The following is a 23752-nucleotide window of genomic DNA, read 5'->3' on the forward strand; positions in this document are numbered from 1 at the left end:
GAATAAAATCGCTCTGTCCGAACCAATTTCTAGGAACTATCCTCAGTAGCCTAGTATTGTGCTAACAACATAAAGCTTCGGCGAAAAGCTATATTATTTAAAGCTATCCTGTAACTTCTAAGTATGTTTGTATCGTGTATGTATTGTATTTCGATATGGAATAAAAAAGCTTTAAAAGAAATCTCAAAGGCGAAATCTAGCTCTAAGACATGCAAACTTTGATAAAATTTAAATATTACATCTTAACCCACGTGTCCACTTTGTTGGGCCTGAATTACATGAAAAAAATCGAAAAATATATAAGGATAAAGAAATTTTGTTTTCTTTAAACATCTTAATGAATAAATTATTGATTTTGATAAAGTTTCATAAACGTTCACGAAAATGGTAATACAGTTAAAATTGATTTCTTTACTACTAATTATAACAAAGCAAAAACAAAGATCGCACTTTGCATCCGTCTATTGTAGTTGTAATATAATTTTCAACAATTATTTTTTTAAGCTTTTGCATAGCTTTTATCTCAGACAAAAAAATTCCGTAACGAAAAAACCTAACACCCTCCCTAACCTAACAACTAACTCCAACCGGCACAGCGATACGATGCTGTGGAATAGCTTTACCGCGGCAGTCCTCGAGTGCCACACGTATTTTTCAATTTCAACATTTAAAAATGTCAACATTGGGTTGGTGGATATAACCATTGGTAAAGTACGGAGTGAAAATGGAATAATTTTATACCACGTTGATAAATAATTATTGTAATTAATATGTGCCTTATTTTAATTAATATGTGCGAAAGGATGCGGCTTCGTGTCCCGCCTCGTGATCGAATTTTTTCTATTCTTTATAAATTTATATTTGTACTAAGCTTGTTTAGTAGAAGTTTCACTAGATAAGTAAGAAATAAGAGAAATAGAGTGTAAATAGTTGAGGTGTTATTAGCAGAGTTCCATTACTTTTCCGTCTTGTACAGTGATATAAATTGCATATATCCTTTGCCTTCGGATGCGCTTTTCTAGGCAGTCCTATAATTAAGATCTTAACTAGATAGTATTTGTGATTCTTTATGTAAACTGGTATCTTCTCTTTATATTGCCTTACTAAGTCAACCTTAACAGAGCGAGAGTATGGCATTATTTTTAAATTCTTTGTAAATAAAAATACATTAGTATTGTACCGCACTGCAAGCTGTAAGGCCTTGACAAACAATAATTGTAAAATTGGAATCTTAAGTGATGGGATTTTAAGGTCGGGAAGAAGGAAAGTCTTTAAGGATGTAATAAAATGTTATATAATTGTTTAGAAAACTCCCACATAATTGCTTACGCCGATGAGACTGCTCTAATTTTTCATGGCGCGGATTGGGAACAAACGTACAGATTCGCAGAATCAGAATTATTAACCATAACCAGAGCCCAAAAATCTACTCACTTTAAATTCCAATAAAACCAAATATTTACCCTTTTCAAAATCTGAGAACCCCAGACTTCTCCCCAACCAGTCTCTCCAACTTCATTCCTGCACCAGCCCCAACTTCATTCATTCAACATGTAATTGTCATCACATTGAAACCACTCCCTCAATAAAATATTTAGGAGTTACTTAGACTCCAACCTAAACTTTCACCAACACATAACAGAAGTATCATCAAAAGTAAGAAAACTCATCTTCATTATGAAGAAACTTCGTAACTGCACCCCTCCAAAAATTCTAAGACAAGTATACATGTCTCTGTGCCAATCTGTAATAAATTATAGCATCTCAGTCTGGGGTAGTGCTGCCAAAACTCACCTCATGCAGTTGGAGAGAGCTCAACGTGCACTGATCAAAGTGTCACTGAACAAGCCCTTCCGATTCCCTACGAACGAACTGTATCGGGAGTTTAAAGTACTTCGTGTTCGACAATTATACGTTTTATCAGCTGTGAGCTTAACACACAAGTCAATAGTTTCGCGACCTGATTACAAAGATCTACTAAAGAAAAGAACATTCCGTATCTCACTTCCGGCATACAACTCAAAACTAGCCAGACGCAGCCCGGTTACTCACTCATTCACACCTACAATAATGTTTGTAAAATAAAATCTCTGAAGTATTGCAATATGAGTAAATGCAATAAAATAACGAAATCTTGGCTTCACGAACTTTCTTACAGCGATACCGAAGATCTAGTTTAAACATAAGGATTAACTAAAACTAAAATAAAGGTAAACTTCAACTGAAATCTTTGTGAGAAATAAAATTGGAACAGATATAATATGTATACTCAATAATATTTTTAATGTTGGTTCCTATGCACGTACTTACACATTAACACACTCACCCATACACACACACTCCCATACACACACGCTCCCACACACACTCTCATCCACACACCTATTCACTCCAAAAACACACTCATACGTACCTACTATTTGTTTAATAAAAAAAGTTGTATGTTCCTCCTTTTTTAGTTATCATAATTCTTATTATACTTATATAATTCGCCATATGAAGGGAACTGTATACCGTTTCTGATATCCAAGATACAGGCAATAGCCTAGTTTGGATATCACTGCACTCTGTAAACTAATCCTACTGATAGGATCTCAATATTATCAATGTAATGTTTAAATGTGTTTTTGTTAATAAAGATTTTTAATTTTTTTTTATTTAATTTAATAATTGTTGAAGTATGTTATTATAATGTGACCTGTATATTAGTGAAATGAAAAGTCACATGTTCTGCTGCTCCATTCATCATCAGTCTAACTTTATTGTCTTATAGTTCGGATTTATTATTCAAGAATAAGATTACGGCTATTCTGGTGAAGGTCAATAATTGATACATTTAATATTTGCAAAGAGAGACTTGACAGAATATACATAAATATATTTAATAGATATGTAGTTTAAAAAATGTAATTAGTTATTGACTCAATAGAGACGAACCCAACTAACCAAAAAATAGTTCAGCCATTTTTGGATTATGAGTTGGGTAACTAAGAGGACTATCTTCGTTTTTCTTAAAATTTTTAGGGATGAAGCAGGGGGGGCACACTCAAAACTGTCATGTAAACGCATAGACGACAGCGACGCGGGCGGTGAGTGGTATAACTAAAATTAAAAAAAAATCGCCATCTTGTAATGATGTGCGACTGTCATTGTCAACCATAGTTTTCAACTTTCGGACGGACGTTGATGCCATTTCGAGGTTATCTCATTTGTTTTTGTTAAACTTAGTTGTTAAATATTTCTGGTTATCTTTTAAGTTTTTGTTTTGGTTAAGTTTTGTTTTGTTATTTTGTTACTTGTTTTATTGTTGTTAACTGTTGTGAACGTTGTGATCATGAGTTTTCAACGGAGGAGAAAACACGCTAGAAGCTTAGAACTTTTTAAAAACTTGAGAATCCTGCCTCTTGCATGTATTTATATCAAAGAAATTTGTATTTTCATAAAAAAACATCCTCAATATTTTAAAAATAATAAAGAAATTGGAAAATTAACAACATATCCAAACAATTTGTTTTTACCGAGGCCTAAATTAACTTTGTACAAAAAAAATGTTCCTTATATAGGTATTCAGATATTTAATAAAATCCCAAAAGACTTGCAAGGGGTTCCTCTTCCAGGATTTAAAAATAAATTAAATAAATACTTATTAGAGAATTGTTTTTACAACCTAAATGAATTTCTGTATGATATGAAAAATGTCTAAATAATATAAAATAATGATAGGTATTGATATTAATTGATTGACTGTATGACTAATGATTTATGTATAACCTAATTTTAAGTGACAATACTCCTGACTCGTATTTTTACTATAAATATCTAATCATTTTCATTCATTATGTCAATTAATAATAATTATTGTATGCTATGTAGTTATAGTAAAAACATGAATGTTCCTTAATTCTGATCTTAATATCTTTGTATGTACCTACCATGTTTTTATGCAATAAATGATTTATTTATTTATTTATTTATTTAGAACAAAAGCTTTAGTTATTTCAGTGACTGCACTGAAATAACTAAAGCTTTTGGTTTTAGCAGATTTTAGAGGTTTTAGCAATAGGGAATATTCATGTTTTTCTTTTTTGTCTTAAATTAATAGTTTACTATTTTATAACGTAGAAAAAAATATTAATGGGCTTCAAAATACTCTAGATATTTTTAAAAATTAAATTTAAAATAGTATATAAGTCTCAATTTCAATTTAATAAACGTGAATACCGCTAAAGAAATTGTTTTTTATTCTCACCCCTGGTTGCCCTCATTACTTATTTATTATTTACTCAACTTACAAGGCAACTTATGGAGTGAGAGTATGTTTACAAAAATATTACTAACGCCACAAAAAGAGCGTTGTCACGAAAACGACGCTTTTCTTGGTGTTAGTAATATTTTTGTAAATATACTTTCGCTCCATATCTGGTGCTAAATGTCGATATGCATACTGCATAGCTATATATATATATTAAAGCATTAGTTATCCTACAAAGTTGCAGATGGCAGCACGTTCCATACATGCACTTATTACCACAGAGTAGCCACTCTATCTCAGTTATACATCCTTCCTCTATGGGATGAAGAGTATTCTATAATATAGTCTTCTGATAAGCTACATCCCAATCAAGTTTCAGCCAAATCGGTTCAACGACGGATGTTATATGATATTATTAATATCTTGATTTATAAGTGTTATAACTGATACCACCTTTTACAATCCATACTATTTAATATTATAAATGCGAAAGTAACTATGTCTGTCTGTCTGTTACTCAATCACGCCTAAACTACTAAACCAATTTTCATAAAATTTGGTATGGAGATATTTAATACCCGAGAAAGGACATAGGCTACTTTTTATCCCGGGAAAATAACGCGATCCCGGAAATCCCACGGGAAACGAGAACTATGCGGGTTTTTCTTTAACTGCGCGGGCGAAGCCGCGGGCGGTAATCTAGTAATATATTCCCATACAGATTGAAATAGATGTGAAGATAATGTATGCAAACCGATCACTGTCCACAGTTATGACACACATGAGGAGAGTTAAGTGAACTAGTAACCGTTTGTATCAAGACTTTCTTAGAAACTTAGGTTGTAGCTGAACTTAATTAAGTCACTGATAAATCAGTTTGCTGATATGTTGAATGAGTTAAGGTATTCTGAATGTTTCCAGAATTCTAGTTTAATAAAGATCTAATAGAGATCTTCGTGGTAATTTGGAATTATTTAAGGTCAAGGTTAAGGTTAATTAGGTCAAGATCATTGTTATAATATTATCTGTGTCATGCAGCATTAGTACGGTTAAGATTCACTTATTAGGCTAAGTTTTGGTGACCGTCTCCTTGGTATGAATAGCGTATGGTTTACGCGTGAGCGTAGACTAAAAACACCATATAATATAGCTTGTGTTCATCAGGGATAATTAATAATTGAGGATTCTAATGGTAAAATATTTTTTTTTAATCGGTCCTGTTGTTTCGGAGCCTATTAAATTCAGACTTAAAATCAATGTCGTGTAGATACCCTTTCTTCTATACCACATGTAAAAAATAAAATCTGTTAAAAAATCCGTCGCGTAGCTTTTAGATTTAGGCGTAGAGCAGACAGATAGCGGGACGAGACAATGTTTTATATTAAGCATTAAAAGCCATAATTATTAACTCTCAGTTGTGTATAAATAATCTCAGTTCGCAATATAGCTTTATGTACATAATATCAATTATACAGGAGATAAATTACGAATAGCTTTCGCTTTGCAGATTATCTTTAAGGAGAAAGATGAATTAGCAACTGCGCATAAGCATAATGATAAAATTTAACTTTTTAACTAGGATTAAGATGTATCATATATCCCATTTCCACACTTTTATTTATTGTATACCCCAACCAGTGGGCAGTTAATGGAATAGAAGGTTGTGGGAATAAAACAACATTTTTTCTCTATTTTATTCTACACATCAATTTTCACATATATTTTTATATGCATACAATTTGTAGCAGATAACAATAAGACGAAAGCGATAATTACAATAAAATATATCGAAATATAAAGCAATATTGTAACAATGAAATTGGTTTGCATATGACACCAGATGGCATGATCTAATACATATTTAAATGAAATAAAAAAAAAAATATTCTTAATTCACAATAAAAAAAAAACTTACAATTACATTAACAGTCTCAACGTATTACAATCAACGAGTAAAGTTATATAAGATTTATGTGGCATTATTCAAATAAATTACAAAAGAGACAGCGCGCATGAGCAACTTTTGTCTCCGCAACTATTTTGTCTCTCCCATCAACTCTATGGGCTAGTAAGAAAGTGCGCGCAACTCCAAAAGTTGCTCTTGTGCGCTAGCTCTTAAAGTACGAATAGAGGGATTCAGAAAAAAGAAAGACGCGATCAAATCGCGGTCTTTATACCAGTCAAACGCATTCACGAAATATACATTCTACACCCTGTCGACGGCCTCTGAAGCAACTTGCTTTGAGCCAAGCTAAATTTTACTCATCGTCATCAAATTACTATCCTTGCCTAATCTATCATCAAAAAATCGCGGACCACATCTAGTAGGTACAAGTTAGGTATGTTTGCGGATCCAAATTCGCCAGTTAGTTGTTCCAACAGTGTTCAATTAGATACAAATCGCTACCAACTCGCAAGGGTAGAGCCTAACACGGAAATACGTTCCTAGCAACATTTCCTTAGGTAGAATCTATGAATATATGTCATAGCGCCGGGTATAATAGACCGCCAGTGATATAATAGCACGTCAAAGTTGCAAGTCAGAATATAGTTCACAACATCTATTATTATTATCGATTAAATATGGTGGACGCAAACACTATATTTTGTATGCCATATGCGTCCATGTCTTATATAATTAACCTCAAAATTACCCAATAAAACATAAATCCATTGTAATGTAGAAATGAAACACTGAATAGATCTAAATCTTTATTATTAAGAATAATGAGTAAGAATTACAGTTAATCTAGACATTAACTGGCCAACTATATAAGTAGTCCTCATAGCCTTTTAAATTTCAAATCCTTCATGTGCATTACATCATTACTTCCCCGCTTATGTAATTGACCACAAAACGTTTTTTCCTATAGAGATACATATAATATAGCTACCAAAAGAAGAATACATAATATTACTTCCATAAAATATTTAGAGTTACTACCGTTGAATATAACATCCATCAAAAGCTAAATTGAAAGTCGATTTACGACAAAACACTACTTTCTTACGTACTACGTAGGGTTACATGATCGTAGGCCTTGTAAGTACGGCCGATAGACACTAATTATGATAAACAATGTTTATCAATCTTTTGGGCGAATCGCAAAAGATCAATAAGGAGGAGTATTCGTAAATGTCACATTATGTGTAATTTAATGAGCGTAAAAGATATCTCGAATGAGTTGAACGACTAATGTTTTAATTTTTAAGAAAATCGTGTATGGTTTTATTATAGTACGTATCTAGAATATACGCAGAATAGCCAACTGTGATTTTACAGTGAGTATAGACAAATCCCGACAAAGGTAAGCTTAGAATAACTTCCTGCTCAAAGGATTGTCATACTTTGCATCGTTATATTTTCATAAAACATTTTAGAGTTTAGATAAATAAACTCCGTGCACTACGTGTTATTGTATTTATTAAAAAAATGGTACAAGTAAAGTGCTTTAACATCCCTATCTAAGCATGTTTTTCTTGTAATGGTCAAATCCGTGATTTTTTAAACTTTCTAAGAAAGTTTCATTTTTTAGAATACTTAGACGTGCAAGCGCATGCACCATCAAAGTTCTATAATATGCCATGTCCGTGATCTACTTAACTTAAACATTAATTACATCAAAAACATCAAATAATTATAATTTAAATTTACTTTTAATGATATACGATACCAAACGTGTTACGATGATTTGGTTGATTTTTGGTAACAGTTACATAAAATATAGAAACGTAAGCAAAAATGTTGTTCAACAAAGTATAACGTTTCACGATCCAAGTAAGTACTTAAAAAGGTAACGAATAACAAAAACTAAACTTATACAAAATAATTAACATACACTAAATCATAAAAGAATTTACTCAGTCTTAACAATTTTCAGTATATTTTAAACAATTAATGTTTTGACTTTTCGCGCAACAGTTGACTAGGGTGTTTTTCAAAAGATTATATTTTAATCTTACAATGTTAATTATTCGAATTTTAAGCCTATGTATCATTTGAACAGCTTCATTATTAATTTCTTTGGTGTATAAGTCTCCTTAAGGGACTCCCGAATAAAATTACGTGGGTTTTTATTAGAGCCAATATTTCAAACTATCGTCATATTTACGCTCCAGGATATTCATTTTCGAAGTATCCTTTAAAAGTATCAATTCATCAAACAACATATAATTTGGCTATGTTTAATTTGCGACACACATAATTAAGCACATGGATTTACTCTATAATGAAGTTATAACTGTCTAAAATCTAATGTATTTATTTCTACTTTTATATCTATGTGATTGATATAGATTAAATGAGTAATATTCTACGAATTCTCGGTACGATTCGCCTAATGCGATAAAAATATGAAATAAAAACAAAACATAAATACGTTTACTGTAAGTAAATATAAGATAACAAAATAAATAATTTTAAAAAGATAACTTTTAATCATTTTTATCATTACTTTGCAATTTAATTTAAAAACTACTCAACCCGTTTATTTCCCGTTTCGTTCGGAACTTTTTGTAAGTTCCGTTGACTACTGAAAAACTAACAAACTTAAAATCAAAGAGATCAGCCAAACAAAACGGCACAGATATCATTTAACTTTAGATAATATACTATGTATCTTATACGTACAAGCATAATTACAGCAAATTTAATTTTACGTTTTTTTTTTTTATTTTATGATTTTTTTTTGGTACGTTTACAACTACTTTTCCATTAACTCCATAGCATAAACACAATTAATATTATAAAGATAAAGTTTTAGATAGATAAATATTTGGACACCTTTCGAGGACAAAAGTTTGGAAAATTCGATCATGTAAGTTCGTTACTATGGATTGGTCAAAGTTTTTCAAAATACAAATTTACATTTCCTATGATATCAACGTTAAATTTATTTTTTGAAGTAAAAATACCGAAAAATACACCAACTAATATCACCGGGATGAGTAACTATAATTACAGTTTAGCAACTTTTGTTTCAGGATAATACGATACAAAAAATATATTTCTCTTTGCGTAAAATAATGTAGTTTCGTGTGCACTTAGCCGTTTTAACAGCCAACGTGTTTCAGAGGATGATAAAAACGCATCAAGATTAAATAAACGTAGTCTGTAATCTGTATATCGTAAAATATTATCAATTTTTTTTCATAATTCAATAGTTACAAAAAGGGTAATGTATAGAAATTCGAAAATTTAAGAGTCTGAAGTTCTGTTAAAGATTACATAGAAAATAGATAGGATCAGTTAATCGTTCCCCGAAGGTATCTAGATGCGTTCCTTATCTGGATAAAGAACATGCAATCACGTTGCTTATATATATAGCTTTTAACCACCATCATCACATTCACCAAGAGAATTCAAGGGAATTCGCGAATTCAACATATTGATGATGATTAGATGAGAAAGAGTCAAAATCTGAAAATAATTGTATAGGATTTCATGAGACGCGTAGTCCCGAACCAAGTGCGTACGAACCAATCCACGGTAGCGTTTTGGCTCAAGAAGAAAATCAACAGACACATTAACAAACACATAAATGTAAGCTTAATATTCATCTTGAAAGTGTGAATCAACGAAAGTCAGATGTTCTTAAATCTTCAAATGTCCAATTTTAAGCTAGCCAACGCAATAGTGCAATATAATCAAGTCAAACTGATCTTACGTATTTTATGAACATAGACAACAATTTTAATATATTAGAATTTTACCGTACAGCCAATGTTATTGGCACAATTATTAAGTAGCTATATAACTTATTAATTAAATGGTTTTAACAACACACAATGACTAATTCAATATTCAAATTTATGGGAAATATTTAAATACGATAAAATTCACTGTGAAACATTAAAATGTCCACACTCCACACTGCAATCAGTTTAGTCGATATTTTCAAAATAGGCGTCCTTATTCCGGTAAGCCTCTTCTAGAATTAATGTGTAGTCAATGCCATTTGCGTCTGAAAAGAAACGATGAGTGAATATGCCAAATTAATTTGAAACAACATTGAAAATACACAATTCGCAGTAAAATTGCTGTGCGCTGCAGCTGTTTACATGAAATACAAAATATTTGCGATGGAAATGACACAAAAAAAAAACAGAAACAGCACAATCTAACTAAAATAATGATAGAAAAAATAGTTTGCTTCATTAAAACAATAAGAATCACCTTTAATTATTTTTATACCTTATCCAGTATTTTGCAGATTTATGAACGTGATTAAAGCAGATGGTCATAGTGATTGTTTTTTTTCAGAACAGATAATTATAAATTAAAAGACAAATAAAAGCAAAGGCTGACAACCATATACGTATAAGTACAATCTGACCTGCCATACTTTGTTAGGCAGGTTGTATATAAAGTCAATAATTACTACAAAATCCCTATCGCGGGCTAAAACAGAAAACAAAACGTTAACAGGGATCTGTTCATTGTCCATTGATTTGTAAATATTATGTAAATTTAATAATGTATAAGTGAACCTTCAAATTAAAGTTAAATTATGCTATCTCCAAAAAACAAACAAATTGCGTTGCATATCAAATTTAAACTTTCGCATTTTAGCGCAATTGAATAATGCAAGTTAAGATAAAATATGGAAAGTTATTAAATAAATGTTAAATATCAATGTTGGACACAGTAGCAAGTATCTTACCCAATTCAGCAATTTTCAATTGATCGTCTTGATTTAGGCGTAGTATTTCATTGATATTAGTCCCTTCGGAATCGTCTTCTATTTTTACAATTTTCGGAGCTGGTTCCTCTTCAGAGTCCTCGCGGTGTCGTCTGACCCCACAAATGCCACTTGGCCCTGGTTCCGGTTCAATCGGACTCTCTACAGAGACAATGGGAGACCCTACTACAGGGTCTGCTTGACCCACGGATTGGAAAACAGGGTCTGCTTGACACAGAGATTGAAAAACTGGGTTTTCTTGGCCCACGGATTGGAAAACAGGGTCTACTTGACCCACGGATTGGAAAAGAGGGTCTGCTTGACACACAGATTGAGAAACAGAGTCTGTTTGACCAACGGTTTGGAAAACAGGGACTGCTTGACCAACGTCTAGGTAAACAGGGCCTTCTTGGCTAACGGTTTGGTAAACAGGATCTTCTTGGCCAACGGATTTGTAAACAGGATCTTTTTGACCCACGGATTGGTAAACAGGTTCTTCTTGGACCACTGATTGTAAAACAGAGTCTGATTGGCCCACGGTTTGGAAAGGCCTTTCGCTCTTGAGGGCCTTTTCTGCCAATAACCTATTCTTTCTCGCTTTTACACCCTCATACGGTTGAGGTGATTTGTTGCCTGAAACATGTAAACCATTAAAACATTTAACTTGTAGAAGTCGAAAAGGAATTTGTGTTTAATAAATGATTACTGATTCGAAACAATTTATTCATTAGGTGAGAGATTTTTTTTAATTATAAAGAGAATATAGAGTGATAGAGTGTTACTTTAATTTGACCATCTCCTTGGTCCTGGGTTCGATTCCCGGTGGAGACGAAGAAAAAAATGCCCCGGTCTGGCAGGACACAGAAGGTTGATCAACTACTTGTCCCTAAATAATATCGATCAGTAAAACAGATGTATGCATAATGTTTACTGTTCATAGTTCTGAGTATCTTATTAATAAATTATTAACTAATCTTTAAAATGAAGTTCATGCTGCCTTCTTTCCTTGAATTGCTTTTGGGAAAACATTTATATGAGTAATTTGGTGTAAACAGAACATTGTCATAATACTTCAAAAGCGAATACTTAAATGAGTTTAATCGCTCGAGGCAATAGGCATAATATAGGATCAACATATTTTATGACAATATTCCTCCACAGGCAACATTGATTGATGATAAAAAATAAACAAAATAAAATAAAAACACTAAACATTTAACATTTAACTACTTAAACATCAAAATTGATACCGTTATTTATGAAACTTGGACAAAATATTGTCGTATCGACCATAATCCGTATTTATTATCATTAAACATTCACGTTAATTCACGTTAGCTATTGTTAAAAATTGTAGCTGACTTTACTGTTTCCAATTTTATAATATAACCTGAAACAACTTTTGATACAATTACATCAATATTAACAATAACTATAATTCTTGGACAAATTATTTTGCGGATTGGTCGTGTTCGGTACGTATTTTGGTGTGTTTACTTAACATGTCGCTTTGATACATATTTTCATGCAGATTTTATGTTTCATAGCGAAACGTGCAGTGAAACGGTGGTGAGAGACAATGGATGAAATGGTTGATATGAAAATAATCTTAAAAGTTGAATGATGATGTGAAAATGGTAACACGTTGACAATGATTAAGCCAGACAAAGAGAAAAATGCGCAAGCGAAGACAAACGAAAGTGAAAGGTGGGACATATTGCGATTACATTCAATGCGAACATTTATCTAAATAATACTCGTTACAAGCGAAGAAGGAAGGACATTGACCAATATTACGTACGGCAGTTACCATTGCAATAAACAGACTTACTAGATCATTTTGGAGAATTGTGAATATTATCTTAATTTTAGTTTGATAGAATTAGCATGCTTATAAATATTTCCAAATTTTAAATAACAGAAAAATTTCGATCATTATCTATTTTTCACTGAAATTGAAATCATCTCCAAAATAATAATCTGATAATTTACACAACTGATTAGTTGAGCAAATTATTTCCAGTAAGACCAAAAACTGGGATACGGCCGAAAATATTGGCAATTATTGATAATAATTAATAATATTCAATAAAGCAATTGAAAAATGTAATAACAACATTTACTAATTAACAATGGATCTAGCACGCAGATTGGAATTTTACCATAACTTATGGAATCCTCTGTATATTCGTATACATGTAAAGAATCGTGTTTGGAACATTCACTCGAAGTTTTACAACGGTATTTGCATTTTTTTACAATTGGGGAAACAGTAGGATCATGATTTCTCAAAGCAGTAAATATGAGATAGCTGTCTGAATTGTCAGAACTGTCGGGATTATCTATCGCTTTCATCGATGTCGTCCACGCCACGCGACGGCACTCGATTTCTTTCAAAATATATTCTGGTGCGAATCCGGTGGGTGCCAGGCTGATTGGATTTGCGGCGGGTTGATGAGTTTGAGGCTTTGGATGTGTCTCGTGTGGCGAAGGAAATAAATATTCATTCAATGAGGTTAGCGAACTAGTAGCGAAGGATGTCGATTGCGTGTGATCTGTATAAGTAGTAAATGTTAATGGATGAGTGGTTGTGCGGGTTACGGTTGATGTCGTGTGCACTGTAGCAGTAGTTGTTTGATTCACACAGGGGAATGGCTGCCACATTCTGGCAAACGGCTGAATTATATCTTCTGTGGAATCTGAAGAATTATAATATTCTGTATCTAAGGGGGTAATTGGAGAAAAACTGCTCGATGAAGATTGAGCCATGAGCAGTGTTTCGGTCGTAGCAGGTGTCGTGCGATTCACTTCTAAATTCAATTCTGAATCAATTATAGACGACCCAGAATCTGAACTTGTAACAAGGGGAGAGGTCGGTGGAATTATCGAGGTCGTTGGCCATGTTAGCCAAGAATTACTACTAAGTGACGTAGTAGCGCTTTCTGTTTGAATTGATACGGTTGATGTAATTCCATCAAAGTTTGTTTCAGACGCGCTAGATGTTGTCTGATTTATAGTTGATACAGTTATAGTCGATTTAAGAAAGTTAGATTGATTTACAGTTGACGCTGCATCGTCTTCTGTCAGTTGACTCACAGAAGACGTATCGATGCGTACAGACGAAGAAGACGTAGCAGTTGAAGTAGTTGCAGTTTTAATTTTTGCAGAACGCGCAACTGATGCTTTTACTCGAGTTTTTGTCGCTCTAGTTACAGTCGAAGTAGTTTTAATTTGTGATTTACTAGATCGTGAAGATGTCTGAGCATTATCATGTACAGTGACAACAACTGTTACATTTGTTTGCGGCGTGCTCCATGAATACTGTTCGTTGGTTGAAGGCAAATGAGCGGATAAACTTTCGTTTAAGTTATTGATTGATTGCGCGTAATATCTGGTAATAGGTCTATTAACAATTAATTGATTAATGTCTTCGGCCACTGGTCTGTTTGCATCTCTACGCCTTCTGTGAGCCATGTTCTAAAATGACAAATTACCTATAACAAAAGTACTCTTCAAAATAGCATTGACAATTCTATCTTTCTTTGGGGGAATAATAGAGAGTCGGGGAGAAGTGAAGTCGCTACTGGAGGGGGAGGTTATATCGCTATCTAGGTCATCTTGGGATGGTAGGTTGGTAACCAAATGCAAAATGACTTCTTGAAGTTGCGCTGGATCTTCAACTGATATGTTTTTTTCGCTTATCTCCTGCAAACAAAAGAAAAAAAAATGGTCAAAAAAAAAAGAAAAATTAGAATTTGACTAATTGACTATGTAGTATGTACCTAGTTATGTTAAAAAATTGTAGATGTATAATCAGTTTTGGATTTATACCGCAGGCAATACATGCATCACAGCTTACTAGCTTAATCATTTAAGAGCCTTAGTCTGTATATTCTCTATATTGACGGCCTTTTTTTATAGTGGAGAATGCATTTAGGCATACCCAGGGCGCTCGGGGAAGGGGGAACTAACTTCCCTGCAGAGTGAAGGGAACTACTGACTAAACTCCACTGTATTCTGCCTTGCCGCTGTATTGACGGAGCCGCGGGTATTCGGTAGAACCGCCACCGCAGACCCGTCGGCGGCAGCCTATCTCCAGGCCCAACGCGACTTGGAACTGTGGCGGGAGGCCGCCCGCTCTACCTTCCTGGGGAGCGGCGTGTACGGAACACTTTTTTCTCTCCGCACCGGATGATGAATTATGTCCCCGTTCCACCATTCGGCGCCCATCATCAAGAAGTTGCGACCGTGTAGAGCGTGTAAACGCTGCGTGTAAACGCTGCGTGTAAACGCTGCGTGTAAACGCCGCGTGTAAACGCCGCGTGTAAACGTTGCTTGTAAACGCCTTTTATTGACGCTGATTGTAAACGCCGGGAGTTAACGACGCGTGTAAAAGTAGCATGTGAACGCTGCGTGTGAATGGCAAGTGCGAACCTCTCGTGCGAACTGCGCTTTTTCAATGACAACTGAAGGGAACCTCTTTTGTTTAGTCAGGCAGTTTAATATTGTAGAATCGAATAGGTCATTAATTAAACGGCCTCAAATAGGCTCGGCTGTTGATTGATCGGCTGATTTAGCTAGTTGGCTGTGACAAATGCAAAACTACTTATGTTATATCAAAGTTAACTTATACCACACCCCGGACACTCCATACAAAATTATAGTTTTGACAGTCACACTGTAGAGACTGCAAATGTGTGTGTAAACTCTTTATGGTTGGCACATTTGTGACTAGCGTAAAAAAAAATTCGCGTTTTTCTGATGAAATACATCCGTAAACAGCACAATATCTAACCATTTTCTACGAAAAACGATAATCACAAATCCAAAATAATAAAATTGCTTTAAGTCAATTTGATTAATGTTGTCAATCTTCGTTGCGTTTCGTCTAAAGACGTCGTTGGTATCGTCCTTGCGGGGAAATGGGTACCATAACATGTCTGATCGTGCGGGGTGAGGTAAGTGTTTAATTTTGGCGGGAGGCGGAGAGTGTCCGTTCTGTAGCGTTTAGCTACTATTATGTATTCTGTGCTTATACTTAATCAGAATTATATCCTCTTATGGATACTCTGCCAGGCAACTTGATACTCTGTAGGCCTAAACTTAACAAGATTGAGCGTGTAACACCAGTGAACGAAGTATAGCCGCGCGTTAAGCAAGCGAATATTTTATTCACATAAATTTAACTAATCACCAGTTATAAAGGCACACAAGGTGTATACACTCTTCTATGAATAATAAAACACGCCTTCTAACTTTTAACTAAAACGAAGAATTTAAAATTAAACGTGCGAAGGACGTCAATTATTAGAAAATAATACCTATCGTATTCACAAACAATACTTTTTACCGAAATTGTCCGTTAAAAGAGCGAAACACGGTCGCGTCCGCGTCGCTATCGCGCACTAAACTTGTCTTAAATGTTTCAATAACAGTCGGCCTGAACGCGGGGAACTCGCACGTCTTTATACAGAGAAAGCAAGCACGTGTTTAGATAGTTCACGTGTCCGAGATTTGATGAAAAACAACAACAATATGTCCTTTAAAAAAGAGTTTCAAAACTTTTATAAACTTCGCTTACAATTTAAATATCACATTTTCTATACATTCTTACTTATTCGACATAATTTTAAAATAACGCATTTATACAAGAAAATAGAAAGAAAGAAGAAAGAAAAAAAGCTTTATTGCCAACAAAGCTTTATTGCCAAAATACATATTATTTTAAGTTAAATCGCCTTGCAAAAAAGTTACATCCCGCGCTACTATTTCGCTAAATCGCTGCCTAGTTTAAGCGCGAAATTAAAAAGCTGTCACACTTTCCCTAACTTATTTAACCTTAGTTGAACACGGGTTTTCTAAAATATATTCCAAAAACTTAACTGAAATGATTTCCGCAAATATAAACAGTTATTTTGTTTTACGATTAAATTTCTATAAAACTATAAATTATGTTTGAAAACTTACACAGTTTCACCCAAAAGTTCAGCTGCCGGCCGCACGATTAGAAAACCGAATTTAATTGGCCGCAATAGTTAATAGGCACAGCAGTACCACCGGTCACTACACAGAGCATTCACTCAACGAACGACAGATAACTAAGTCCCAGGCTGGAGAGCCGTACTGTCAGCGCGTGTACATTAGAGGACGTAGTAGTGAAAAGTAACCTGATGCACTGAAAAGTTTAGTCAGAATGTACGTTATATTTTAAGTCTAGAAGTAGAGCTACGCTTGCGCGCGGTGGAGTCTGGGCGGAGATGCACTCCGGTGGGATGGGGCTGATAGGGTGGATGGGCGGTTTAAAATAAATTCAATCATTCCATCGATAACAATATTGCACTCATATTCATATTTTAAGTTTACAGGCCAGATGACATTTTCCGTGAAAGGAATGCGGAGGATGGTCTTCCGAGAAGCAGTATTATTGGATGAAAATATCTACTTCTGGCTGCTTCCATCATTCCAAATAAAAATGTCAGTTTTCTTAATTTAGTGTTATATTATAATTGCGTACATTTTTTATATTTATGAACATGAAGAGAATTTAATTATAATATGTATGTATATACTTTATTAAATTTATGTTTATTTTGGTTAATTATAAATAATTGTTCTTCATTACCACTTAAACATAGTGTTAGACATATTTTTACTTAAGTATTTTGAATTTTTGGGAAAGATTTAATACATTTGTAATGTTTCATTGCTTACTAACTGCGTCCGCCGCCTTCGCCCGGGTCTACCCAGGATTAAACAAAAAATGTTACTCAATGAACAGGTAACTAATGTTCGAATAGGTACGAAAATTAAACAATCGAATTTAAGTCGTAACGAACACATAATCAAATCTATCTCCGTTTGGTTATCCTTCTAATTATCCTCTATTTATTTATTTCTTTAGGTAGCAACATAAAAATGTTACAAAATTACCTCTTATTTTCCCAATTAATAATTAAACTATACATAAACAAACAAGATTAATAAAGCATAAACTCTAAGACGGCACATTCCTTTCGATAAGTATCTTTGAGATAATTAGCCTATGTCCACATTGTTTACGGTTAGGTAACTTTTAATCGATTTCGATGTAAGGTCACGTGTCGACGTTGGTTTTGTTGTCCACCATCGGACATCCTATCACGTGAAGGGCTTTGAATGGATCTTCTACTGAATTTCACATTTTGAACTGTCAGCGACGCGATGTTGTGAAATTGCGCTATGTAGTAAGGAGAATAATTAAAAAAAGCAGAGATAATTCGCACTAGCTGTTAAAATTTTTGTAAGCATGTACCAGGTACCTGTAGTTGACGTAAGACTTTTTATTGTTAGAGCTCGAGCTTTCTCCCGATTTCTGAGGCGTGTATTCGTAAGTTGAAACATTAATTGATATCCACGTCTATAGTTTATATTGTATAGATATAAGCTTTAATAGAAAAGAAAAGGAAAACATAACCTACTTGTAATATAATTATTGAGATTAGACACATTAATGCGCGTACTTAAGGGAGATAATTTTACTGGAATATATCGAATAGACCGCATTCGTCATCTGCATGATCATTAGTCGCATTTATGACGTGAATTTGCCTGTATAGTTTGCCCATATTGAATATCTTTTGGTTAATTTGGCACTAGCTTTTTTTTACAATCACGTTTCTTCTGTATTTTTCTAGAATCATTAGGTTCGATAATAATCATGCCATCTTCGAAAGCGCTGTCAGCCAAAAACGTCAGTCCGGTCCATCCTGTTAATTAAAAGGCTCCTATACACGGAAATTAGTGTCCACTGTCTAGTGCCCACAATGTAATTGTTTGTGTTCAAAATGTTGTGTTAATTGGAAATTTAATTTAAAAACACACTCGTTAAGGCTTTAGGCACCCGTACGTGCTCTCCAATCTAATCTAAGCTACTCGTAGTTTGTGCAATTAAACTTTTGCATCTCGCTTAAACACGCGGATAAAATATTAAGCGAAAACACAATTTGGTCTAAAAGTATTTTTTTCATTTCAACACATGACTATCTTATAAATCCATACTATAGTCCTTTCCACCTAAGATGATTCCTGTGACACATCGATTTTTGACACGTGTAGAGATGTCTTTACTGAAATCATATCAATTGTTTCCGTTAATCGATAATATTTTATATGGAAATGAAATCGATTTGAATAAAGTACCAAAATTAGTTTTTTCGGCATTTCGCCGAAAATTAACTAAGGATACTTAGCTAACAACAGCAACAAAAAGTCAACAATAACAATTAGTAACAATAAAAGAATACTATGTAAAGTATCAATATAAAAATGCAACTTGTATACAAGGCTGACGCACTCGTACATACGATTGACTCGATTGACAAACGAACACAAGATGGGCGCCGATTATATGATTTTCCAACTCTATGATTTTTCAACGATCCATTTCATGTACACGAATTGCGTATGTATTATATTTTTGTGTTATTTTATTTTATTTTTCATTATATTATACTAAACAATACTGTTTTTGATTTATAAGCTTAAGATGTTTCATTTTTATATTTTTGGTAATATTGCCGCTATAAAATAAAAATATTATGCACTAAAATTTTTTTGGCGTTTTAAACATAAAATACGTAATTCGGAACACGATGAAGTGTCACAGGAATCATCATAGCTGAAAAGGACTATAATATTATAAATGCGAAAGTAACTCTGTCTGTCTGTCTGTCTGTTACTCAATCACGCCTAAGCTACTGAACCAATTTGCATGAAATTTGGTATGGAGATATTTTGATACCCGAGAAAGGACATGCTACCTTTTATTGCGAAATAATAATATGTACCACGGGCGAAGCCGGGGCGGACCACTAGTTCCTTGATAATTTAAAAATTAGAAAAATCGGGATGCACTTACATTATAATTTACCCAGATATAGTTAATTATTGCTATCGATATTTATTTTATAAAGAAGATTTGATTGTATGAGTAGGCTCTGAAACTACGGGACATTGCACATGTTGCGGGACATTGCATAATGAGTAACATATACTATATTTTAGTTGTTTCTGTTCCGGGTTTACACGTGAGGAGCCGGGACGAGCGACTAGTAAGTTATATGTTATTAAATATTCAACAAGTGATTCCTACCTCTGAAGCTTAACAACGAGGCATAGAGGTCATGGAACAAATGCAATTATCACTTTTTGGGAACCGCATTGAAATTTAAATTGGATCCGCTCAATTTCGACGGTGAAGTTATTGGACTTACTACCGGCTAATACTTGTTTCACAGGCGATCACTAAAATTGCGCATTATTTTTAACCTGTTCGATATTTTTTGGCGTAACCTTAAAGAAAAGACGTAAATTATATCGGTCTATCTATCGATCGGTGACTAGTTAGGTTTAAATATTGTATTATGTATTGGCTTTTCTTTAGAAGTTACTATGAAAACCTAGTTGAGTCATACAAGAAAGTCGTAATGAAATTTTATTAAATTTTGGTAATCCTGAAATGTACAGTAAATACTAAAAATTACATAGGCGAGTTTTACTACCTAATATTATTTTTCATTGCAAACCTAGTATTGTGAACAGAGGGTTTAATTGTTAAGTTTAACGGATCCGTAATGTACCTTTTTATTTGCATTATAACGAGTTAGTTTCCTTGTATAAAGAATATGACTATCTCATTTTCAGTAAACCCAATTTCTGAGAATTTAAAAGTCTAAACCCACAGTTTCCCGATACTAGCTGAGAAGCTTTCACAAGATTAACACCGTAATTAAGTCTTCGTGTGAAACTAAAAGCAGATATCCACTTAAGCTTTGCGATGTGTACGGACTTTACTGTACCGTCAATCAAATCTAGTGGACAGTTACTGGATCGAATCGTGCCATTACTATTAATACAATTAATAGTTACAATGCAAACAATGCCCTTAATCCTGGCTTTGCCTTAATAATAACTAAACTGGTCTTCTAAGGCACACTAGACCAAAAGAATGGAAGAAAAAAATCGTGAAACGAGCGCACGTGTCAGAAGTGAAACTTCTTTAGCAAGATTCAGAATAGCAAAATCGTCGCCTTACTCTATGACGTGACGGTATTGTCATAACGCGACCCTTGAATTTTACTCTCATTGCGCCTTTTTTTTTGTAAGGTGTTTCTCAATGTTAGCCAGAAGGGCTTCTACATTTTAACGCGGACGCGGGGGTGAACTGAAGGTTCACCCTGGTAGCGACATGCACAAGGGCGTCCCCCCTTGACGGGGACCACGAACCTCGGCTTGAGCTGTCGCTTGAGTGGAGGAGGCCAGAAGGGCCCTAATCGGACGGGTCATTGCGCCTAAAGAAGTTTCACTTCATATATATTGCTGAGGTGGGATCGCGAGTGACCTATAGGTTAGGGGTTGTCACGGTACAGGGAACTACGCCAGTTCAAATACCTCCTTATGATCTATTTTTTTTTGCATTTAAGTTTTTTGATAAACACATACCTGGGAAGGTTCATCTTCATCAGTGTCTCTATCCTCTCCGTTGTTCACGAGCAGTTTGAATCTCTTCTTCATTAGGCGTATAAGCTGTTTACCCTCTTCTTCGTTAACAAGAGTGTTCGTGCAAACAAAACTTGTGACTGCGTTTGTGCTTTTGTCCACGTCTAATCTTCCTCTAGTTCTCATGTATATAAAACGACCATTCTTCGTCATCAAGCGGTAGCAGGATTCACCGAAGAGACGGTTTTGATCGTACACTGCGGATTTAAATGGAACCTTTGAGATACTAATTCGTGGAATAGTGGAATGTATCAAAGCTTGGTTGATTCTAACAACGTTTGCACACATGTGAGAGATGAATCCAGGTAATCTGGATTCATTTAGATATATTATTCGCTCTTAAAACTATGAATATTTAAAGAAGGAAAAGGGTTGTGTTAAGCTCGATTAGTACATAATAAATTAATAATAATGCTTTTGTAAGGATTTTCGTTATATAAAGAAGTCTTCTTATATGGAGATGAATTTATTAAAAAAGACTTTGACTTCTTCCTGAATAATGCATAATAAGTTTTAGCTCTTTTCTGGCTGCAATGTTCGTTATATAACCAAAGTTTGGTTCCTTTCTAGGGCTTAGGCCCCTACCCTACGCAAGACTTAATTGAAGCATTGTTCACAACTTCCTAGTAATACCTGAGAGAATATATTCTTGTTAAATATTTCTATTTTAGGAACCTTTGATACTTTATAATTTATATTTTACGTCCAGCGTTCTACGTTGAATAACATTATTAATTTCAAAACGCAAAATTTTAATTATCTTTCACAAGTAAAATCTATTTGCAAGGAACTTTGTCTTCAATCTCAGTATAAGAGAAAATATTTTATAAAATGCAATATTATAAATCTTTTTCATAACAAGAATTTAATCGGATTTAATAATTCTTTTGAAACGGATAATTATTACACCTCTGCATTTTATTGAAAAAGGCTAGTTCTTATTAATTCGTTTCAAGAAAATACCAAATAAAGTGTAAAAATGTCAATTAACAGCGATCCGAAGCAAAAAAGGCAACTAATTAATTAATTAGAACTATATTGCCAATTATCAATCCATTATATTTTCTTGTAATAAAAACAACGGATGTTTGTTTTTTGTTTTTTCAAAAACTGCGTGGACTGTATGAAATCCAATAGAAAATAAATGAAAATCACTGCGATATCGTTAAAATTTGTGTATCGAAATGTGTGCACCTATTGAAAGATTGTTTGAACAGAGTCATGACGAATTTTATTGACGAATTGCAGCAAATCAATTACGCTGGACACAATCTATTACGCACGAAATAGTCAATTAAAGCTTTGATACGTTGGAAAAGCGAAATCCGATAGTGTTTTGTCTGTTGTGTTGATGGTGTTAGTCACTTACATTAGTTACTGAGTTTCAGTGTAAATACATAATAATATCTATACTAATATTATAAAGCTGAAGAGTTTGTTTGTTTGTTTGAACGCACTAATCTTGGGAACTACTGGTCCGATTTGAAAAATTCTTTCGGTGTTAGATAGCCCATTTATCGAGGAAGGTTATAGGCTATATTTAATCACGCTACGGGCAACAGGAGTGGAGCCACGGGGGTGAAACCGCGCGGAGCAGCTAGTAGATTATAAACTGTAAGCTAAATTGTAAAGCAATACTGTAAGTGGTGTTTATGTTATCGATCTTATTAATGTCACATTAATCACATCGTGGAAATAAACACATAACCGACACGCTAAAAAACAATTAGCCCAAGAATTAGAAAAATATGACTAGACATGACATTATCAAGACATGACATTATAAAAGGTTTATAAATAAATATTTCAGGGCATCTTTCACACACGGCACGATCTAATTCCATACTAAGCTTTTCGCTTGTGTTATGGAAACCAAATGGCTGAACAGTGAACATACACAATATATAATTCATAAAACATCGATATTCATCACAAATATTTGACCTGTGTGGGAATCGAACCCAACGACTTCTGGCTTCGAAGGCAGAGACACTATCAACTAAACCAAGTAGTCAAATACGTTTATGTCATCAAAACCCGTGCAATGTCAAGGGGGTGTGGATTATTGATGTCAAAGATAACAATTTATCACGTTATGTATTTGAACATCTGTCTAGTTGATAATTGTCTCATGAGAGCGGCAAACAAGCAAATCGGCAAATAGTGAGTAATATCATGTTTAGACTGATGTATAGGTGTAAAATTATGTATTTAAGGCCGGATATACACGAAACAACGTGATTTATATTGCTACTAGTGTTACTGCTGCTGCTTTACTATGGTT

The 23752-nt window shown here is 33.9% G+C and overlaps 1 protein-coding gene across 2 annotated transcripts in view; it reads right to left on the bottom strand.

The window, feature by feature from the left end:
- Positions 1-6951: 6951 nt before the first annotated feature.
- Positions 6952-23752, bottom strand: part of LOC123705060 (neuronal PAS domain-containing protein 2-like) — a 66031-nt gene continuing 49230 nt past the window's right edge. The window contains exons 7-10 of one of the 2 annotated variants that reach the window (XM_045653632.1): positions 21412-21665; positions 14427-14637; positions 10915-11565; positions 6952-10215 (exon numbers count right to left, since the gene is read on the bottom strand). In XM_045653632.1, the coding sequence (XP_045509588.1) occupies positions 10136-10215; positions 10915-11565; positions 14427-14637; positions 21412-21665 (1196 nt within the window). In that variant the 3' untranslated portion in view covers positions 6952-10135. The other variant, XM_045653633.1, reaches the window with a different exon arrangement.

Source organism: Colias croceus, chromosome Z (genome assembly GCF_905220415.1).
Source record: "Colias croceus chromosome Z, ilColCroc2.1".
Lineage (NCBI taxonomy): Eukaryota > Metazoa > Arthropoda > Insecta > Lepidoptera > Pieridae > Colias > Colias croceus.